General features: G+C 37.4%; 1 protein-coding gene across 1 annotated transcript in view; it reads right to left on the bottom strand.

Moving 5' to 3' along the window:
• The window catches only part of LAMA2 (laminin subunit alpha 2), a 347,214-nt gene that overhangs the window by 100,787 nt on the left and 225,808 nt on the right, over window positions 1–20,619 (bottom strand). Inside the window, exons 23-30 of the mRNA XM_054061626.1 lie at window positions 19,074–19,310; window positions 15,567–15,710; window positions 13,039–13,218; window positions 12,143–12,331; window positions 11,810–12,048; window positions 7,522–7,639; window positions 3,635–3,769; window positions 2,340–2,464 (exon numbers count right to left, since the gene is read on the bottom strand). Coding sequence (XP_053917601.1) covers window positions 2,340–2,464; window positions 3,635–3,769; window positions 7,522–7,639; window positions 11,810–12,048; window positions 12,143–12,331; window positions 13,039–13,218; window positions 15,567–15,710; window positions 19,074–19,310 — 1,367 coding nt within the window. The remainder of the gene's footprint in view (window positions 1–2,339; window positions 2,465–3,634; window positions 3,770–7,521; window positions 7,640–11,809; window positions 12,049–12,142; window positions 12,332–13,038; window positions 13,219–15,566; window positions 15,711–19,073; window positions 19,311–20,619) is intronic.

The raw sequence follows: 20,619 nt of genomic DNA, 5'->3' as shown, positions 1-20,619 counted from the left end.
GAGATGCTGAAGTGTTCTCTGGAGCACAGTATGGAGAATAAGTCTGAACTCTTGCAGCAGTGTGTCATAACCACCCAGGTGAAGAATCTCGCTCATCCGCTGTTCTGACACCTGTATTTCTGGGAACCAAAGGTTCTAAGCCCCAGGAAAAAAAAAATAGGACCAAATGATATTTTCACACTTCCTACTGCCAGTTACTAACAGAAAAAGGTTTTCCCAGTGTATTTGCTGATATGCAAAGCTGAGAAATTTGGCCAATCTTGTTCTTTGCATCTTGAATGTCCTTTCTTGATACTAGTAGGCAAAACACATAACCCAATTGTGACGGAAAACATTCATGAAAAAGGGTACAAGTCAGAAAAACTTGCAGTTAAGGTGACATAACTTTCTGAGATAAAGAGTACTTCTTTAAGCCTTTCTCATCATTCTTTTGGTTGTTCTCAGTTTGGTATTTATGTGTCTTGGAAGTCTTGCCGTAGATGAAAGATCATAATGTGTTTTTATCTACTGAAGTTTGAGAAAGGGATTCTCTCCTTCAAAATAAACCTCACACTTGACAAAATGACAAAATGAAGAAGAAAGAAAAATAAGGACAAACCCCCTCTCAGATATACTGGCTGAAATGGTCACTAAAACATCCTAAAGGTCAGGCAAAGCACAGAAAAATGGGTTTTAAGAACACTTCCAATCTTTCGAGAGGATGATCACAAGCCTTTTCAGAACATTACTATGGTATGATTCCTAATATCAGCAAGGCCTTTGATACTGTCTTTCACAGGATCCTCCTTAACAAAAAGTGCAGCATACAGATTGATAAACACATAATGCAGTAGGTGAACAACTGGCTGATGAATCAGGCTCAAAGGGTCATAGTGAATAGGGTTACATCAGGCTGGCAACGTGTAACTAGTAGGATTCCACAGGGACCTATCTTGGGACCAGTACTCTTTAATATCTTCATAAATGACCTGGATGCAGGACTCAAAGGTTTACTAACCAAGTTCGCTGATGACACAAACCTGAGGGGAGCTGTTGACACTCTTGAGGGCAAAGAGGCCCTGCAGAGGGATCTAGACAAACTGGAGAGCTCGGCAACTGCCAATCATATGACGTTTAACAAGGGCAAGTGTCAGGTTTTGCACCTGGGATGTGGCAGCCTTGGATATACATACAGACTAGGGAGTGAGAGGCTGGAGAGCAGCCCTGTGGAAAGGGTTCTGGGGGTTCTGGCCAACAACAAGTTGAACATGAGCCAACAGTGTGCCCTGGCAGCCAAGAGGGCCAACCGTGTCCTGGGGTGCATCAAGCATGGCATTGCTAGCCGGTCCAGGGAGGTGACTGTCCCGCTCTACTCTGCAGTGGTGCAGCTCCACCTTGAGCACTGTGCGCAGTTTTGGGTACCACAGAATTAAAAGGATATCAAGTTACTGGAGAGCGTCCAGAGGAGGGACACAAAGTTGGTGAAGGGGCTAGAGGTGAAGTCATATGAGGAACGACTGAAGTGACTCGGTCTGTTCAGTCTGGAGGAGACTGAGAGGGGAACCTCACAGCAGTTTACTGCTTCCTTGTAAGTGAAGGAGGATGATCAGACACTGATTTCTTCTCTCTGGTGACCTAACAATGTTCAAGAAACATTTGGACAATGCCTTCCGACACATGGTGTAAATTCTGGAGTTGCCCTATACAGGGACAGGAGTTGGACATGATGATCCTTATGGGTCCCTTCCATCTCAGGTCATTCTGTGATTCTGTGATATCATTAAGGGCTTCTCAGCAAAACAGCAAACAAATCGCAAGTGCTAAAGTATCATCTGTTGTGAACACATGCGGAGATGTTGTGGTAAGGCTCATTAGCATAAAGCAACTAATAAAATTTATGCTGCAATAACTATATTGCTTTTAAATTATTCTATCTTTCACAAATTGCCTAAAACTCATGTAACATTAAATAAGAAATCAATAAATTCCACAGTGGAGCAAGAAAGGCACTGTAACACATTTATGCCAACATAATATATAAGCATAAGACTTTTTACAGCTCCTTTGTGGCTGTATTGTACTTGAGTTACATTCTAGTTTCATTTGCGAGAATATCTTTATAATACACATTAATTATCTGATGAGTATTGCATTTTCTAGCACTTATTCATTTATTCATCACAAATTAGCAAGGGAGTAATTTCTGACTTTTAAAAGATCAATTAGCAAAAGTAGATATGAAACTTTTTTTTGTACGGCTTACATTCTCCTGTAGCCATCTGAAAAAGGACACGCTGAGCCCAAATCAGAGTTCTGGTTTGATGAAAAGGTAATTCTGCATTATTGGTTTGCTCACTTACTTGTTACTAGAAATGGATAGGGGACAAGCACAAGGCTGACAGTCATCTGGAGAGCCCTGGACAATGCCATAAAATCCTAGTGCACATCTCTCACAGTGGTGACCAGCAGTATTGTGCTGACAATTCTGCAGAGAAAGGAGACAGAATGAAAGCTGTATTTGATAATTACAAGAAAGAAGACAATGCTTTGCTTCCAGCCTCAGAGATTCAAACTTATTTTGATTCATAACTTTTCTCTCCCTGATATGATTTGCAGTGGGACTGCTTGTTTAATTATCTATCAAATGCCTGGTGAGTTATATATGGGTTTACAAGAAGAATATAGGCCTATAGCAAGCCAGATGTATCCTATGGAATTTCTCATCCCATTCATCTTTCCTTTCCTCTTTTGTTCCAGCTGTTGAAGCAGCAGAAATAACCTATTAAAAATCAATCCTACTGTATCAGGTCACACATACTATTACCTATATGAACAGTGTTGTGTTTACATATGGTACATTGCCTCTTTAGTTTGCAGATATTTAGGTTTTCTTTTTACACAAATAATAATTCAGCAGCAATAAAGAACTGCATAATCAGAACTCTAGAAAATCAGAATGGAAAACTTTAAAGGTAGAAGGTTTGCTTTTTTTTGGACCCCCTTTAACTTCGGCACTATAGCTATTTAAGCAGAATTGGATAAAAATACTGCTCTCTATTTTTTTAGATCAGTTACACAACTTATGAATTTTACATTGAGGTCACAACTCAAACACTGTGTTCAGTTTTGGGTTCCTCACTACCAGAAAGTCATTGAGTTCTTGGAGCATGTGCAAAGAAAGACAAAAAAAACCTGGTGAAGTGTCTGGAGAATAAATCTTATAAGGAGAAGCTGAGGGAACTGGGGCTGTTCGGTCTGGTGAAGAGGACGCTGAAGGGAGACCTTATTGCTCTCTACAACTACCTCAAAGGAGGCTGTAGTGAGGCAGGTCTCTTCTCCCAAGTGACTAGTGATTGGACTATAAGAAATGGTCTCAAATTGTGCCAAGGTAGGTTTAGATTGTATAGTAGGAAAAATTTCTTTACTGAAAGAGTGGTGAAGCACTGAAAGAGGCTGCCCATGGAAGTGGTGGACTTACTGTCCCTGGAAGTGTCAAAAAAATGTGTAGATGTGGCTCTTCAGGACATGGTTTTAGTAGGCATGGAGGTGTTGGGTTGACAGTTGGACTTGATGATCTTAAAGGTCTTTTCCCTCAATGACTCTATGATTCTACATTAAGATTAACCTACTGTTAATATGTTCACAAATACAATACCTGACAAATTGATGTTTCAGGGTCACACATAGTACTGTGTCCATGACACTGACATGCAACACAGGCACCTAAGGACTGAGCAGGTGTCCTTCCAGCAGGTGAAGAAGGAAGCCTATAAAATCCTGGAGAGCATGACTGCAATAAAAAAGATGCAGAAGAAAACACATCATTAGAGTGGACTAGGTATGGGAAGCATCGCAAGCTCATCTTTCATACCACCAGTTTTTACAAGTTGTGAAAAGAACCTGACAAGCTTCCAGCTGTGTTACAAACAATATACAGTACTTTACAGACAGCAAAAGCCAGCCCTAATTGGAAATATTGCTAAAAAATCCCTGGAGCACACCACTGCCACCAGGCTTTTCCTATTACAGCTTGGAGAGACACATGGAACACCTCACTGTTGTTACTGTGCACCAAGCATCAATCCTCTCATTTCTTAAAGTTTGTTTTCAAAATAATTTTTTGGCATGGGATGTGGAGAGGAATCATGATGACACTGTTTCCTCTGCCCTTGGTGAGATTTTCAGGTTTGACAAGCTAATACATGCCTACATACTGCCTGATGGATAACAAGCAAAAGCTGGATGATAATAATAATAAAAAAACCTGTCTTGGTGGCTGCATTATTTATAGTAATATAATTTAAAAGACCATAAAAGTAAAGAATTCAAAATATTAAAGGTTTTACATGTCTTGGGACTATTAGCCCCAAATCAAATTTATCTGTCTCTAAGCCTCCTCTACCCCAACTTGGCAATAAAATTCTAAAAGTAACCTAAAAATTACTAGTAAAGTTGACACATGCAAAATCAAGCACTTGATCTTTATTTGAGGCTTATTATGCAAATGTATGAAAGTGTTTACATAGCTCCCAGAAAGCACAGCTATGGCAGCATAAACATGCAAACAGGATCATTTTGATAGTTCAGATGATTAGGGGTAAGTGCATACAGACAAGTCACTTGCCCCATGTATAAATCCCATCACCTAGTGGTGGCAGGAGTGTATGAAAGCTGCGTGACGAGATCATTTCCTACTGCTGACCACAATTTCTGCTCTTTGGAAAGAATGTGAAGAGCGCATTTTTTCAAACAGCAATAAAATGGAGAGAGAGAATCTAGAGTAAGTAACTTTTCATGATCAAAAGTAGGATTCTTCATTCAAACACTAGCTGACATGCCACATTCTATTCATACAATTCCACTCTGACAGTTTTATAATCATTGCCAAAACCTCCAGGAAAAAAAGCATAAACACAGTTATTAGAATCACAAAGAAAGTAATCTAACTCACTCCTGCTTTTCCCCTTTTATTTTGACTTAGACTAACATTAAGATCCCTGAAGCACAGAAATAGCCTATCTGCTTTTTCATGGTTTGTGAAGAATTCCAATTTAGATAAATAATCTCAAATGAAAGTAATTTTTTTCTTACTACAATTTCCCTTTTTCCCCCCCTCCCTCTCATTCCCCAGAAGAGTCGTTGTCCAAACATAAAATGCTATAAAGCATAGTTTTACAAGTTCTGAGTAACTTCAGGATTGGGGTATAAATATATGGTATATCCTCAAACAAATCTAATCTCTAGCTGTTTTTTCTGATATGTTATTGACAGTTGTCTTGTCTATTTTGATCTAACCATTTCTGAGATGAAACGGAACACAGACAAAAGATGAAGCAGACTGCATTTTTCATTACTCGTTTGGAAGTTTTTGAGAAGTAACCATTAGGGAAACTCTTATCACTGCTTTTTTTCAGCCTGCTACTGAATTTTTTAAAAAAATATATATAAATGTTACTTCTAGTAAAAAGTGCTGTGCACATAGTCCTCACAATGCAATTACAGGATAAATCATGAAACAGATACATATATCCTGTTAGCATTTGCTTAATAAATGCCTGAGTATCAGATCCTGTTTTTTTCCTGCTGAAATGAAATAAACCTTCAACGAACACACCACAACCTTCAAAGAGCACACTAAAAATAAACTAAGTTACGATCATGTGAAGACTGTACAATTAAGAACAAAGTATGAAGGTGGAAATAGAGACATTTATTCTAGCCCCTGGCGGCTGTGAATTAAAAATTAATTTCTAGTTGCATCGTTATATACTTTCCTCTAAAAATGGAATTTGTTACAGTAATTTTACAAAAACGTGTACTTCTGAGCAAATGCTGGAGCCTGTTAATTTGTTGTATGGGTATTTACACACATTCAGCTGCACGCTCGTACCAAAACAGAGTGCAAAGAAAATCACTTCATTCACTTCTCTGCACGCACTTCCTATGAACTCAATTTTCCTATTGCCTCATTTGCTGAGTAACACAACCCTATCTAATATCTGAAAGGAAAAGAGTTCTCATGGATAACAAGGCATCTTTCCCTTCATTTACTTACTCCAAATTTCCTCCCGTCACCAGCCTTTGGTAGCCCTCTGCAAGATCCCACTTAGAATGTCTGAGGAATTTTCAAAATAATTGAGTTGGCTTTCCCTGCTACCTCCACCTAGCAATTGCAGCAAAGGTATTTGGAATTGCTTAATAATAAAAACACACTGGTTTGCACACAGAAAGACTGCCAGTCTCAGCATCAAGAGCACATATAGTAGAAAATATTTTCTATTTTGCGGTCAAAGTATTGCATGTTAAACGCTTTCTCTGGTACCTATTATAAGATACATTTTACAAAAACATACAAGTCAGCCAATTTTCTATAAAACTTGAGTACTTTTGAAACACACAACCTTCAGCATGAAAATATTTAGATAAGCAAAATATAAATATAGTGCACGTATGAGGAGCATCGAGCTCATTTAATTGACCAACACTTTTCTCCCAGTGCTCAATGAGTCAGAGATTTACCAAACTTCAACAGTTCAGGACAAAATTTCCATTAATATCAATCAGATACCTTGGTTTTATTTGATTTTATTTCAATGACTTGATCTCTTCTAAGAATAAATTAGAATACCATGGTCCAGAACTTCTGCTTTTCTTTACAAGCAGCTCCACTGCCTATATGAGGTGTACTGAAATTTGATGGGTCACAAGACTATTTTATGGGAGTCCTTTACCAGCACTGGAAGAATAACTGTAGAGGAGTAAAAAAGAAAGATATTTGCCAGAACTCAGTGGCCCTTTTCAATGTATTTTCATAGATCCACTTAGATAAAATATTGGTGCTACAATTTTAGTAACATTCTTTCAACTCTCTTTTGTTTTCAGATTTGGTTTTATAGTTTATTTGGTGAATATTAGTCAACTGACATCTTTTAACTTTTCAGGAATTAGTAGTATACTAACTTCAATTACTCAGTATTACAAATGTTTATTTGTAGTTTACTTACAACTATCAATAATTTATAGAATCAGTTGAGTTTTTTTTAATTCAACATAGAGATTTCCTGTGATTTTCTCCACACAGTCTGTGTATTGTGGTTATAATAAAACGATGCACACAGCTCAGCCTTTGAGAAGATAACTTAACTGTATTGTGTATTACGGCCTCACAATAAGACAATAACACAGTGCAATCTGTTGTACACAGTTATAGCAGTGTTATGCCCTTGTCTGTCCAAAAAGGCTTGAACAGTCAGCATCAGCCCCACAATTCAGCCTCAGAGATGTCAACCCAGTAAAGATCATGTTTCTGAATTCTAAAATTATTTGAGCCTTCGCCATGGTTTCAGTGGCTATTTTGCCTAATGTAAAAAAAATGTGCTTAAATTCCTTGTGAGAGATACTTGAGAGAGAAAGAATGTAGGTAATTAAGAGAGAGTTGTTGCCAGTTAAATGAACTCACACTCCAATTACTTATCACACCTTACTAATGAATGGGCCAAAGAACATAGAAAGACTTTTCTGGAAGTCAGGTTAATACTATACCTCACAAGACAAACCAGAATAACCCAATGGGCAGTCACATTTCTCAATCAAGTATGCCTGAGGAGTCACCCCAGATACAGTGCCAACTTCAGCAACTTCCATTGAGATTTCAGAAATCCTGTAAAAAAAGGAGCAAACATCTCCAATGAGATTAGTCAAGCACTAACCCAAACTCAGTTCATAGCCAGTTTTATTTGTCTGTATGTATGCTTCTTGACGTATAGGAGACAAACAGCACTATTTTTGCCTCTCCTAAGGAAACAACAGAGCTACCACCACCTCCACTCTCATTTTCTATTTCTACCCAATAGTATAACTAACTTTTCTCTCATGCTTGATTCTAACTCTTTTTTTAATCTCTTTTTGGCCAAATTAGTAACAAAAGCGAATATATAATTCTTCAGACGAGGAGCTCATTAAGAATTTGAAGTCACATACTAACTGCAGTTAAATTCCTTATTCTGATAGGTATGACAATAAAATTGTTCACTAAATGAACTTTTAATTAGCCAACTATTAAAAAACAAAATAAAATCTATCCTCAGCAACTAAAGCAATCTAACAAGCTCTAGAGCAGACTTCAAAGGCATTGGACATTTGCCTTTTTAGAAATCTTTTAGCTGTAGCCAGATATCCTTTTTTTTTTTTTTTCTAGGATCATTTAGGCATAAAACCAAACAATTCAAAGCAAACAAGAAATCCTACTACAGAAGCACCTACTAGTATCAGAAAGGAACATGTTTCATGGTAGGGCTTGACATTTCAACTTTCCAAACATATGTTTGATTGTATTAATTACAATATCTTTGTCTCTTAAACATTCCCTGTCTTTCAGGCACGCATGCTGACCTGCCAAATGGGGTTGAGTAGATCATGGACAAAGACAAGAAACATAGTCTCTAATGAAATATATTTAATCCTAATGTATTGCAATGCTGTTCTTTCAGCTTACTCCTTTTCTTGGGGGCTTGTTAGTTTCTTTAAATGAATGCTGTGACCTGGTACCCCTTACTGCCTTTGAGAAACAAGAAAAGGGTAGAACGGCTTAAGTTCTAAACCTTCAAATATGTTACCAACCTAAAAGGAAATCTGGAGCACACGTGACTAACTAGCTGAATAAATGTTGATAGCTGAAGTCTATTCATTATCTGTGTATAAGGCTAATGCAGAGGAACTCACAGAACTGCTCAACTCCTCCTCATGCTCACAGTCCATCTATCTCCTCCCAGACCTTGATTACTGACTGTATTCTGTGCATTGGCATATAAGCATCAATGTCAGGATGACTGTAGGAAGAGCAAATATCCACTGCTCAACCAGATGAGTTTTTTAATTGAGCTTAGGTGACCAGATCCATACCTTTTGATACTTTGTGTCAATGCAAAACAGCCAAATCATCTAGTAAACTTAAACCACTTTCTCCTTTCTTACTACCAGAAGAAAGGGGCTCAGTGTAGAAAGAAAACTGAACAAAAAAAAACCAAGCAAACAAAGCCAGGTCAAGCCAGAAGGCTGAAAATTAATGAGGGTAAAACCATTCAGATCTGATATGTCAATGTATGCTTACACTGAAATCTCTGTACATTTAATAGAAAAACAAGATGAAATCTGCCTCCCCATCATCTTCAAGGCTAAGGCAACGGTCTGTGTGCTGCAAAAACCTCTATTTACTCTCAGAAAGCTTTGTTTACATAATAATATACTCTGGGATCAAAAAGCTACCTGTTGTTTGTGTGAAAATGTTGCTTAAGGAAGGTCAGGCTTGGATGATTTTTGGAACATGTCTAATAGTCAGCAGTCCAACAACTGCTACCTGATCACTGTCAGGGATATTGAAATAATTCACAGTCAAATTGAAAGCATACATCCAATTCAAACTAATTTATTATCACAGCCCAGTTGCCTGAAAAGCAAAACAAAAACCTATTAAAAGAAATGTTTCAATTTGGAGCAGTGAATGTGAAAATGAGGGCAACAAATTCAACAATATAAGAGAAAAATGTTTGGCTTTGGATTCTGAGCAGAAATATCTAAATCACTAGTAATGCTGCAGCTTTGAAGCAGAAATAACATTAGCATTGCTGCTAAACTATATAGCAAATACAGCACTGCTGCTAGAACTGGTTTATTTTTATGCTTCCAAATGCTGCTTTGACTTAATTTTAAAATGCTTTTCCTGTAGTTTATCACTTATCTGTGCCTTTTAAACTCTGCAATTGAAATTAAGACACTACTGAAAACCTTAATTTTTTTAAAAAGACTTCATATATAATGTTCTCCTCCCATCCACAGCTTCTTTCACTTTATACTTTTTAATTTTAAAATGCTTTTCCTGTAGTTTATCACTTATCTGCACCTTTTAAACTCTGCAATTGAAATTAAGACACTACTGAAAACCTTAATTTTTTTAAAAAGACTTCATATATAATGTTCTCCTCCCATCCACAGCTTCTTTCACTTTATACTTTTCTACTATGTACAGTCAAGTAAAAACAGAAGCTTTACTATTTTAGAACTGGGCCACTATTTTGAAAGCATGGCACACTCTATTTAAACAAATGCTTTATTATAAGTCACTTAATTCAAACATGTATTTGAAGCTGAGCATAAATATTGTCCTTTAGAGGGCCTTGGACTATTTTTAATAAGAGCCTTCAGTTCTTATGCAAGCTAATATTCTGCTAACCTTTAACAACATTTTGGGGGATTTATTTTGTGGTCTTATGCAAAACTTCCTCTGAAGTCATTCAAGGTGCTAACTTAAAAAAAAAAAACCAACCTACTGATTATTTTCTACTTAAAGTCTCAAATGCCAAGTGATCTATGCTACCTCTGTAACAAGGTAGGTCATAAAAATCTATTGTAACGTAACTACTTCCAAAATCAAATATGGTCTGATATGCAAAATTATCACTTCAGATGGAGAGTTACCAGAAAGAACAGATGAACTCTTCACTAAGTCCTGCTGTCATATAAAATGCTGCATTCTGAAATCTGATACTCTAAAAATACATCTTGGTTATTGAAGTGCCACCTTGCAAGCCTGCCCTGAAACTGAAAGGTCCTCCCGTGTTCTGTAATATGCCTCATTACTAAGTAGCCTTGATAAAATATTGGTGAATTACAACATGGGTCTAGTTCAGTCACAATGGTCATACGCCTATTAGAACAAAATCATGAAAACAGAGGTTCATTTTCATAACTCATGCTGTTTGAGCTAAGATAGCATTCTTTTTATTTTTTGCTTCCACAGGTTAGCTAGGACCTGCAGTGCATAAAGGAAAGGGAAGAAAGAAATAGACTCAAAACATGGACATCCTTCTCAAATTTTCCATGTCGCACCGGAGTTACTTTCCTATCTCTTTCCACAGGAATACTCTTTGCTTGTAATACAATATCCTAAACTGACTCTGCCAAAAATAAATTAAACCAATGTAAAACATTCATGGCATCTGTTGTTAATATTTAGCATCTAGATAGGGCAAGCCGGTTGACTACTTTCTGTAAATGATATACTTTAAATAGAGACAACATCAGCAACGACTGTTCTCTGTCACACAATGCTACAACACTGCATTGTATCTGCCCCTACTACTCACCCTCATAAAAGCCAAAGGTCACGTTCTTATAGACTTATCTGTGATCCAGAAATGTAGACATATTTTTAGCCTATCACTTTTAGGACAGAGTTATAAAAAGGACCTCCGGAGACTGCTGGACTTTACGTCCAGTTATTCCTATGTACTTGCTGAAAAATTTTGCTTGCAAACGATACAGTGAATTCATCATCAAAAACTTTTAGGTATAGTTTACATAATGTATTCCAGAACTTCTTTACCCCTGATAATTTTTCTCTCATGACTATTATGAATCTTGCCTGCTGAAGTTTAAGCTCATTTCTTTTTTGAATTACCCATCACAGCAACAGAGAACTGATTCCCTTCTTTCTCTTTGTAACAACACTTCATGGATCTCAAGGCAATTTCTAATTTCTAAAGAAATCTCGTTATTTACCAGCGTGCATATTTGTTTCAGGATGAATGTGCTTAAGTATTTTTTCTGTTCTAGGATCCTGAAAAGAAGTATTTCATTTGCCTATTGTGATTTAAATTTTTTACTCTTATAAAATACCCCTCTCCTGCATCTTCTGCTTTGCTGAATGCTAACTCTTTCTATTCTTCTCAGCAACTGCTTATAGCTTATGTTATCAATAAAAATTCTGCTAGGAAGATCTATTCTATTATCTGTGACTACTCCACTATTTCAGAACACTGCACAAAATAGTTACCTGCTCTGCCTCATAATGTTGCCATGAGTAGCCTTAATAAGAATGTAATGAACATCATGCAACACATTCAGGAAGTCTTCCCGGGATACAGCTCTGCTTGGTCTTGAGTCATCTCCATAATGCTTCCATGTCAAATCTGCCTGGGACACCGTCCTGTTGACACCTGTGTTATCATGATAATATTCCCAGGGCATAGTGTTCCTAGCTCTTTGGTCATCAGCATAGTATTCCCACTCATGCTAAAAGACAGTAATATAAAACCAGATTATTTACAGTATGAAAAAGAACCAAGTGCTTAAGTTCTGAGGAAAAAAAAAGAGATGGAAACATTACCTCTGTCATCTCTATCTCATGCCTTGTCAGCTGCCCAATCAGAGGGGCAGCCATGTGCCGAACAATAATCCTTGCATGAGTGGGAGGCCCACCTCTTATGATGACTTGCGGGTAATACGTAGTAAAACCTGTCTCTTCTCGTGCTTCAAAGTAGATTGCATATTTCAGTTTCCCTCCGTAAGTGGTCAGCTAACAAAGCAAAACACAAAGTACAAAAAGAAATCTTATTTTCAGTTAGCTAAAAGTGACCCACGCGGTAGAAAATAGCAATACATGCTGTGGAACTGCCTGGGGACAAAGGCAGCGTTCAAGAACACCCATCAGCGTTTTGTTATTGTACTACACTAAGACCAAAATGTTATCTATTTCTTTATATGTGTCTTGGTGGTCCTCAAATTTCGTGTTTAGAAAAAGAAACACCTAAACTTACGTAAACCAAACCAAGAAATATCAAAAGCACAAGATAAATTGCCACAGAGGTGCATAACAATATCCAAAAGGGGCGTTACTTCAACTGTTTTCTACTACTTAACTTAAAAAGACCAGGTATGTTTTTGTAAAATTAAGAGAAACAAAAAGTTTCAAGAGAGATATACTAAATTAATGCAGTTTAATATTTTACGTAAAATTTTTATGAGAGAATCTTACGGAAAAATATTACATTACTGTCTGTAAATATATATTTTTAAATAGTGTTTAAATGTTACAGACTTATGAATTTCCATGATAACGGAGCAAATAATTTTCAGTGATGGAATGGCATTTCTTATCTTTTGAAGTACCTTCTACTGTTTGAGGACACGCTTATTGAAAGGGAAAAACGGCACTGTAAAATACAAATAATATTTTAAGAAAACATAGATCCATGTCAGTATTCAGTGAAATGTTATGTTTACCTTTTGTCCTTCAAATTGCTCTGGAAGTCTCCAGTAAACAGGTTCTGACCGAAGATCCTGCATCACCTGTTCTATATTTGCTACTATTTCAGGAGGCTGGAATGTAATCCCTGAAATAGTGCTGCGCTGAAGATTTTCATCCACCAGCGGTAGAATCATTTGTTCTGGCTTCAAGGTCACCTATATATATTCAAAAAAATCAAGAAAATCAAGTCTGTTTTTCCCCATGCAGTGTTAGTTTATAAAATTCTTACTCTTTAAAAAAAAAATATTTCTAGATAAACTCATTTCACATCATGAGCAACTTGTCACAGAACAGTCTTCCTGTTCCTTCAGGTACAAACAGTGATAACGATTTCCCACAAGCCATTTGCACCTTGTCCTCATGTTAACAAAGAGCATACTAGCACTAGTTACAAAAATATATCAGCAAGTGATCTTAAGAATTGTACTGAAGTGATTTTCATAGTTCTGTTTCAGTCCTCAGCCTCCTCTGTTCGGATTGTGAGAAATGTACCTTCTGACGAAGCATACTTCCCACCAATGCTTATATGTCACTTGGACTGTGGAACACACTACCTGATCCCTTGATATTTTCACACAATAGTCAAGATAAGCAATCTCCAGGCAACATGCAGAGAGTGAGGGCTCAGGGTTTCTGTTACTCTAAATTCAGATTTAGTGAAAAATATAAGGATGCCACTTAGAAACTTGTAATTTCCTTAGACTTACTGGAAGAGTCTCAATAACATTATACAGAAAACATTATTTTGATCAAAAATTGTATAAACATTCTTATTAATTCTGCGCAGAAGAAATTCTCACAGAAAGTGCGTGAACAAATGCAAAGGGCTGGTATCAAAATTGCTTTTTTGCAAAGTAACAGATGCAGAGTTATATCTCTAACACTCATCCCATCAACATGGTGTTCACAAGATAGGGACAAGTTATTGAGGAATCAAGCATCTTAATATTTCCATGTACAACAGCATCTATGGACCGACCAGACACAGAAAGATTCCCAACACTGTGAGCCCTAAGCAAGATTTCCCGAGTTCCTTTCATAACCATATTTTACTGTTTACTACTTTAGACATCAAGAAAGTGCTCAATATATTTGAATTTCAGATCAGCTTCGCCTTATTGTCATATAAGACAGTATCTGCTTGTTTAAACATGTCTAATGGCATTTGAAGCACCTGAAAATATCTGAAACAGTCACTTATCAGCTGGCAGAACCCAGTCTCATTAAGTTTACAACTCTGAATCAATTCTGAAACAGATAAGAGTACCAAAAACTAGATGAGACGTGGACACACACATTTTTAGATGGGACCATAAATAGGAAAGGAAATTAATCAAGAGTTACAAAATAATCAGGAGTTTTAAAATATGTTTCTGCTTTGTGCTGCCACAAAGGTCAAAGCACAATTTTCTAGAACTGTTGCTGTCATAGAACTTGATTAAATTTTATAACTTGTCAGCCTTTTATAGTCTTTCATCTCCAGACTACCAGCATATGATGGGCAAAACTGAAATAATGAGGAAAAAACTGGGTCAGATCATGATAAATCACTTAGTTCACTGGAAAGGGAAAAAGGTCCTATTAGTGTGAACAGTGAAGGGGAGAATGGGTACTATTCATATTACTATAACCAAGAGATATGAACCCTTTAGTAAGAGGTCACACCTTGACTTCAGTCTGAAGTATCCTTATTCAATTGATGCTTCTGCATGACAAATCAGGGGCTTTGCTTGATTTGCATTACGCAGACGTTCCTGCTATGGTCAACATGCTTTCTAGCAGAGATATGACCGATCATACACGGGGACTGAACTAGTAATTTTCTATTAGAAATAGCTCCTCCAGAATGTAACTGAGAAACTGGCATAGCAGCAATAGACAGCAGTGGTCTCAATGTGTGTTTGTGCTCTCTGGAGATAAATGGAGACATCCAGTCTGCCTTATTTGTCAGTCCAGCATAGGTCTCAAGGACTTCTTCCACAAAAAGGCAGAGAGCTCTTTATTTGCTCTGATTGATTATACATTCTCATTCTTGGATTTAAAAAGAGCTTTAGAAAGTCTTTTAAAAAGAAATAAAAACAAAAAACCATGAAAATAAACAGATTAATTGAACCACAGGAAATCCATGCTGGACAACAAGCATCTGTGACCCTTGGACACACCTGGGTAAACTGTGTTTCATATACCAGAGACTATGTTACAATACACTGGACTGCATAATTTCATCACATGGAATAGTTTGACCTTCCGAGGGCTTTAATAGCTTTACTTTGGTTCGACATTAGCTTTCCTATAACTAGTTTTTCTTACCTACTTATTTCCTCTTAATGCCTTGAACCTGATTGTTTAATGGAACATACAGCCCTCCACTTCTCAAAGTACAAGGAGGAAAATGATCGCTTAAATGCTTGGCCATTTTCTAGCTACCTCTCAGTGCCTAGCTAAAAGATGCCAGCAGGAAACAACATTATCGCATTACATGGCTCAGCAGTTTCCTACTCACCCACATGCGAATCAGCCCCCTTGCCTCACTGCACTGCGTAGTCAGGCCAAAGCAATAGCAACTGCTGCAGCCAAGTGGGTTTCTGGCAGAGAGACCAAATGTACCAGACTTGCACCTGTCACAGTGGACACCTTCCACATTAACCTGGAAGAGAGGGAACAGTGTTTGGGTTTTTTTTTAAGAAGGTAAGCTTTATTTTGAGGCAGGCACAAGAAAAAAATCACACAGTAATGATAATAACAGGGGTAGAAATAAATAATAATAACATGTAAGGAAATATTCCAGGAATTTTCCAGCTTCTTATCATGTGTGTATGCAAACATATACAATTAATATAATTGATGCATTTGCATTTGTATCCACTGAGCAGCTCCGAGCAATGGATGCTGGCTTCATACTGACAGTTGTAAACACAGAAAAATCAAAAGGCACTTTAGGCATGACATGCTCAATAAATGATTAATAAGATAAGAAAAACTATGTCTGTCTGAAATTACCAGGATTAATCAAGCCTTTTATTTAATAGGAATTAGCTTTGACAAGTTAGAGCGTTTAAGGTGCAGTACTAAATGTTCTTGTTGAGAAATATATTTTAATGGAAATATTGTAGGGAAAAGCTTTCACCTCTTTGTGACTGTCTTCCACATCATTGAATAGTATTAACATGGCTGCAGCGTTTCACTGTTGGAATGTCAATGCTTTTATTTTCATTTTTCAATTAATCAAAATAAAAAGCTATAACAGATAGGGCTAGATACACAATAATTTATGCAAAGCCTTCTAGCACCATTTTTTATTGAGACCAAGGTATTTTTAGAAAAATCACCAATATGAAAGCACTGGTTGGCTTCTTCTCTCCACCTTTTTTTCCTCTTGAGAGTAAAGTGAAGAAACCAATCTAAAAAACAAAATCCACTTTCCAAAGCTTATACAGGAAACCAACAGGATCCTGAGGATTTACCATTTTCAACCCTCATTTCCACATGTAACTATATCAGCAAATGTGCCTACACTCTATTTAGCTTAGAATTTGCTGCTTTTGTCAGGGTTGAGAGGCTCCTGAGCCTTTGAAAGCTCATTTCTACAGCTATAACAGCAGGTTTAAAAGGGAACGATTACCATTTTATCTTCTTCAGCTTCCTCAGTATATAACTCTTTCAATAAAGTTACACAAAAGGTTAACCAACTCTAGATTTAAATTCAACCTTAGATTTAAATTCTGGAAAAAAAAAATCTGCTGACTTAATTCAGTATTTTCTGTCACAAATTGCAGTTTCTTATCATTAAGCATTAGCTTAATGTATATTAATATATTAATTTTCACTCACAGAAACACAGAAGTAAATGTATTGGCCTTAAAAGAATCCACAAAGAAACATTTCTATTTAAAAAAACATAAATCCCCATTATTTCTACTTAGTGCTTACCAGAGCTACAAGACATTAACATACTAGACCTAATCAAGGAAAGGGGCAGCAAGCAATTGGTGCACATCATGTTTCAGGAGAAGTTGAAAGAACCAAGATACTTCTATTTTTCCATTTCAGAGGATGACATAGGACAAATAACACTGATCATTAGACTGAGTTTTACTCAGATGGTCCATATGATCAACTCACTCACTTCCCTTTCCTCACGGTCACACCATAATCAGTGTATCAGTATCTGTGAAACAGAACATAATGTTTTCTGTCCAAATACCATAAAAAATGGAGAATGGGCAAGCAGTTTGCACAAGGAGGTTGTGAAAACCCCATCCTTGGAAAAACGGCCTTTCACAAACAAGGTGCTGAACTAGATGACCGTCATAGGTCCCTTTCAATCTATTTTGTTCTATAGTTATTGAGTCTACCCTTTAAACTCAGAATGAAGTGAGTGGTGCCCATTTAACCAAAGAATTACGTGATAATTTAATAATTTAAATTAATCCTTCCATTTTACTAGCGCTTCGTGTCAATACAATCACTGAAAAGGAATGAAACAAAGTCACAAAAGGAATCTCTAGAGGTTGGTTTTTAAAATGTCCTCCTCCAAGCAGGACTATCCCCAATATTAGTTAGGTTACCTATGCCTCTTTCTAGTCAATTCTTGAAAATCTCCAAGAATGGGGACTTCACAAACTTTGTCCACTGTTCCAGTGCTACATAACTCTCCAAGTGATTTTTTTTCCTAGTGCCCAGCCCAAATTTCCCAAGCTGCCATTTGCAGATGTTGTCCTTGTCACATCTTTTACTACTATCAGAAAAGACGTGACTCTTTCAACTACCTTTGAAGTGGCTATAGGCTGCAATTGCATTTTCTCTCCGCCTCTACTTTGTACAGACTTTTAAAAGAGTCCAGCTCTCTCAGTATATCCCTACAGATCATCTGCTCGGAGTCTCTTTGTAGCCCTTCTCTGGGTTGTCTCCAGTTTCTCAACAACACTCTTGAATCAAGTCCTAAAACTCGAAACCACTTCCAAGTGTGTTCTTATCAGCACTGAGTAGAGGCAGATAAAGACTTTCCTCTGCTGGTCATACTCTCCATGATGTCCTTCCTGGCAGCTATATTGGCTAGAATGATGCAGTATGCATGCAGCCCAGTAAGCAGTTTGTCTTATTTACAATAAGAGTACATGACTGGCTTATACGACGTTTGCATTCCCCGAAGCCCATATGTGCTTTTCAATGGGATTGCCACTCAATCTTTTTCTTCCTAATCTGTACTGATTCTTGAGGTTATTCCACTCCATTTCATAATCTTTCTATTTTCTTAATCATCAAGCTTTTCAAGGACCCTCTATGACTGTGGTTCTAGTGTTCAGAATGTCAACCTCTACCTCCATCAAAACAGCAATATTCTCAAATCTGATGATGGTGAATTCTGTCATCTGTGTCACTGATGAAAGCATTGGCTCTGGGATACTCTGCTTGCTGGCTACAGGCTCCATGTCAAAACACCAATTATTGCCCTTTAAGCCCAGCAATTCAGCCAATTTTCAAACCACCTAAGCGTGCTGCTCTTCCAAGAACAATTCCAAATAAGAATGCTGTAGTTGATGATTCCAAAAGTCTTAGCTTTAGGGATCCTGAATTGGATGCAGTCTACCGAGAAGAATGGATACTACTGCAGTGAATTCTACTCGTAAGTTATTAATATTGACTCCCTCTGCGTCAATGAACTACAAAGAACCAGCACTGTGGCGTCCTGTTATTACTGATATGTTTGTTTTTCATTTGCCAAATATCTGAATGGGAATCGTATTGAATAGGGTTGAAGAAATATACATTGAGAAGAAAGCCTAAGTGGATGCTGTCCTGGCAAATATTAGTGTGTGAAAAAAACAACTGAGAAGCATTTAAGTTTTTCTTTAGGTTAGAATCCTCCTATAGCAGTTACCAAATGCACTATCAAAGCCAGACAGATTTGCTTGCATATATTGTTGGAACAGTCAAGTACAAATGTGAATGATTTTTTAATAAACTTCTCATCATCTCTAAGATCAGCTTGCAGCCTTCATTGTCCTACCTTGCAGCTGCATTGGCCAGTATGATCAACGCATGAGCACTTCCCCATCTCTGTATCACAGCTCTGTGGATCAGTCCCAGCCAGGAAGCACTGACAAGCAACACATTGTGGATAATTCCAGTAGCCTGACCTGCACTCAGTGCATTTTTCCCCAGAGAATTCAGGGCGACAGAAGCAACAGCCTGTATTTAAGTCACACTGAGAACTCAGGGCTCCAACGAGGCTGCAGTCACAGGGCTAAAAAGGAGAGGAACAAGGAGAAAATTATAACTGTGCTTCTGAAAAAAAAAAAAAACCAAAAAAACCCCAAACAACCAAATGCAGAACAGAAAAGCAACTCACCTCTTTCAAGTATCTACAAATAAAGTACAGCAGCGAAATGCCATTATCTGAAGGTAACATCTGAATTATAAAGCTAGGCATCCTTATTCAACAAGGGTAAAGCAATTACACTAAGTACATTCACAATACTGTTTTCTTTTTGAACAGACATTGCTAATCACTGATAAGTTAGGCAGTGATATCAAATAAATCCAAAAGAGTCAAGACACTGGAATATTTTGTGGACAAAATTAACTTAAAAATATAAGTACTCTCTAAAAAGTGCTTCCTATGTAAACCCTCTGCAGGGCATGTTCAGACCACTTTGATAAAACTGGAATTGCTCAGGGGCTGCAGTGGAATCTAGTTCAATGTTTATTATTCATGCATCAGACAAGTAACTATCTTCACTGTATGAGCAGGACTCTCAGATGAAAGTAATTTATAGGGTAAGGGATAGAGATTCAATCATGTGGCGTACTGAGAAGAAAACTTGCTCACAGAATGAGAGTTGTGCAGGCAGGTAAGAATAGAAATAGATGATTTGCCAGGGGGTGGTGGCGAGGGGATGCAGGTCTAGATAGTGACTACAGAAGTAAGTAGCAGGGAAAGCTGCAGGCTTCCAAAGAACAGAAGAAACTCTCAGCGTTATTACTGTGACTGCACTGCAAAGTTAGCACAGGACATTTGCTGTGATCACTGGCGTGACCAGAATCTCATATGGTTCGGCTTGCAAAAGCAAATCCAGTGCCAGTAGCACAGGTTACCACAGTAACTGACATGGATAGACTTGCTAAAATTAAGGATACAAAGCTGAAAAAGAGAGGAGGAAAACATGCTTCAGTTTCTGAGCAAAACAGTTTATTACATGGATAGCTACAGCACCTTTCTACTGATCTGCAAAGATTACTTATAGAGGTGATCACATACAGCAAAAGCCAAATTAAATCTTAACCAAATGCCAGAGAAACTATTTAACTACTGGTTAAATGCTAGACTGCTAGACTACTACCTAACCTAAGCAATAAAACCTTCTGACAGAAAGAAACTTATTCTACAAGATAGGTTTGAAAATAAAGCTTAGAAAGCGAATTGTTCACCATACACTGAAACAGCTTGCCGTGCAATATCAAAACCTAATTCACAATCAGATGTTACGTTTGTTTCACGAGCAAGCAGTTTTATGCAATTCTCCCTATCCCCCTGAGTTATGACAGCTCTGAAA

Source organism: Cuculus canorus, chromosome 3 (genome assembly GCF_017976375.1).
Source record: "Cuculus canorus isolate bCucCan1 chromosome 3, bCucCan1.pri, whole genome shotgun sequence".
NCBI lineage: Eukaryota > Metazoa > Chordata > Aves > Cuculiformes > Cuculidae > Cuculus > Cuculus canorus.
Note: the sequence above shows the minus strand (reverse complement) of the source record. Positions and strands in the feature narration are given on the sequence as shown.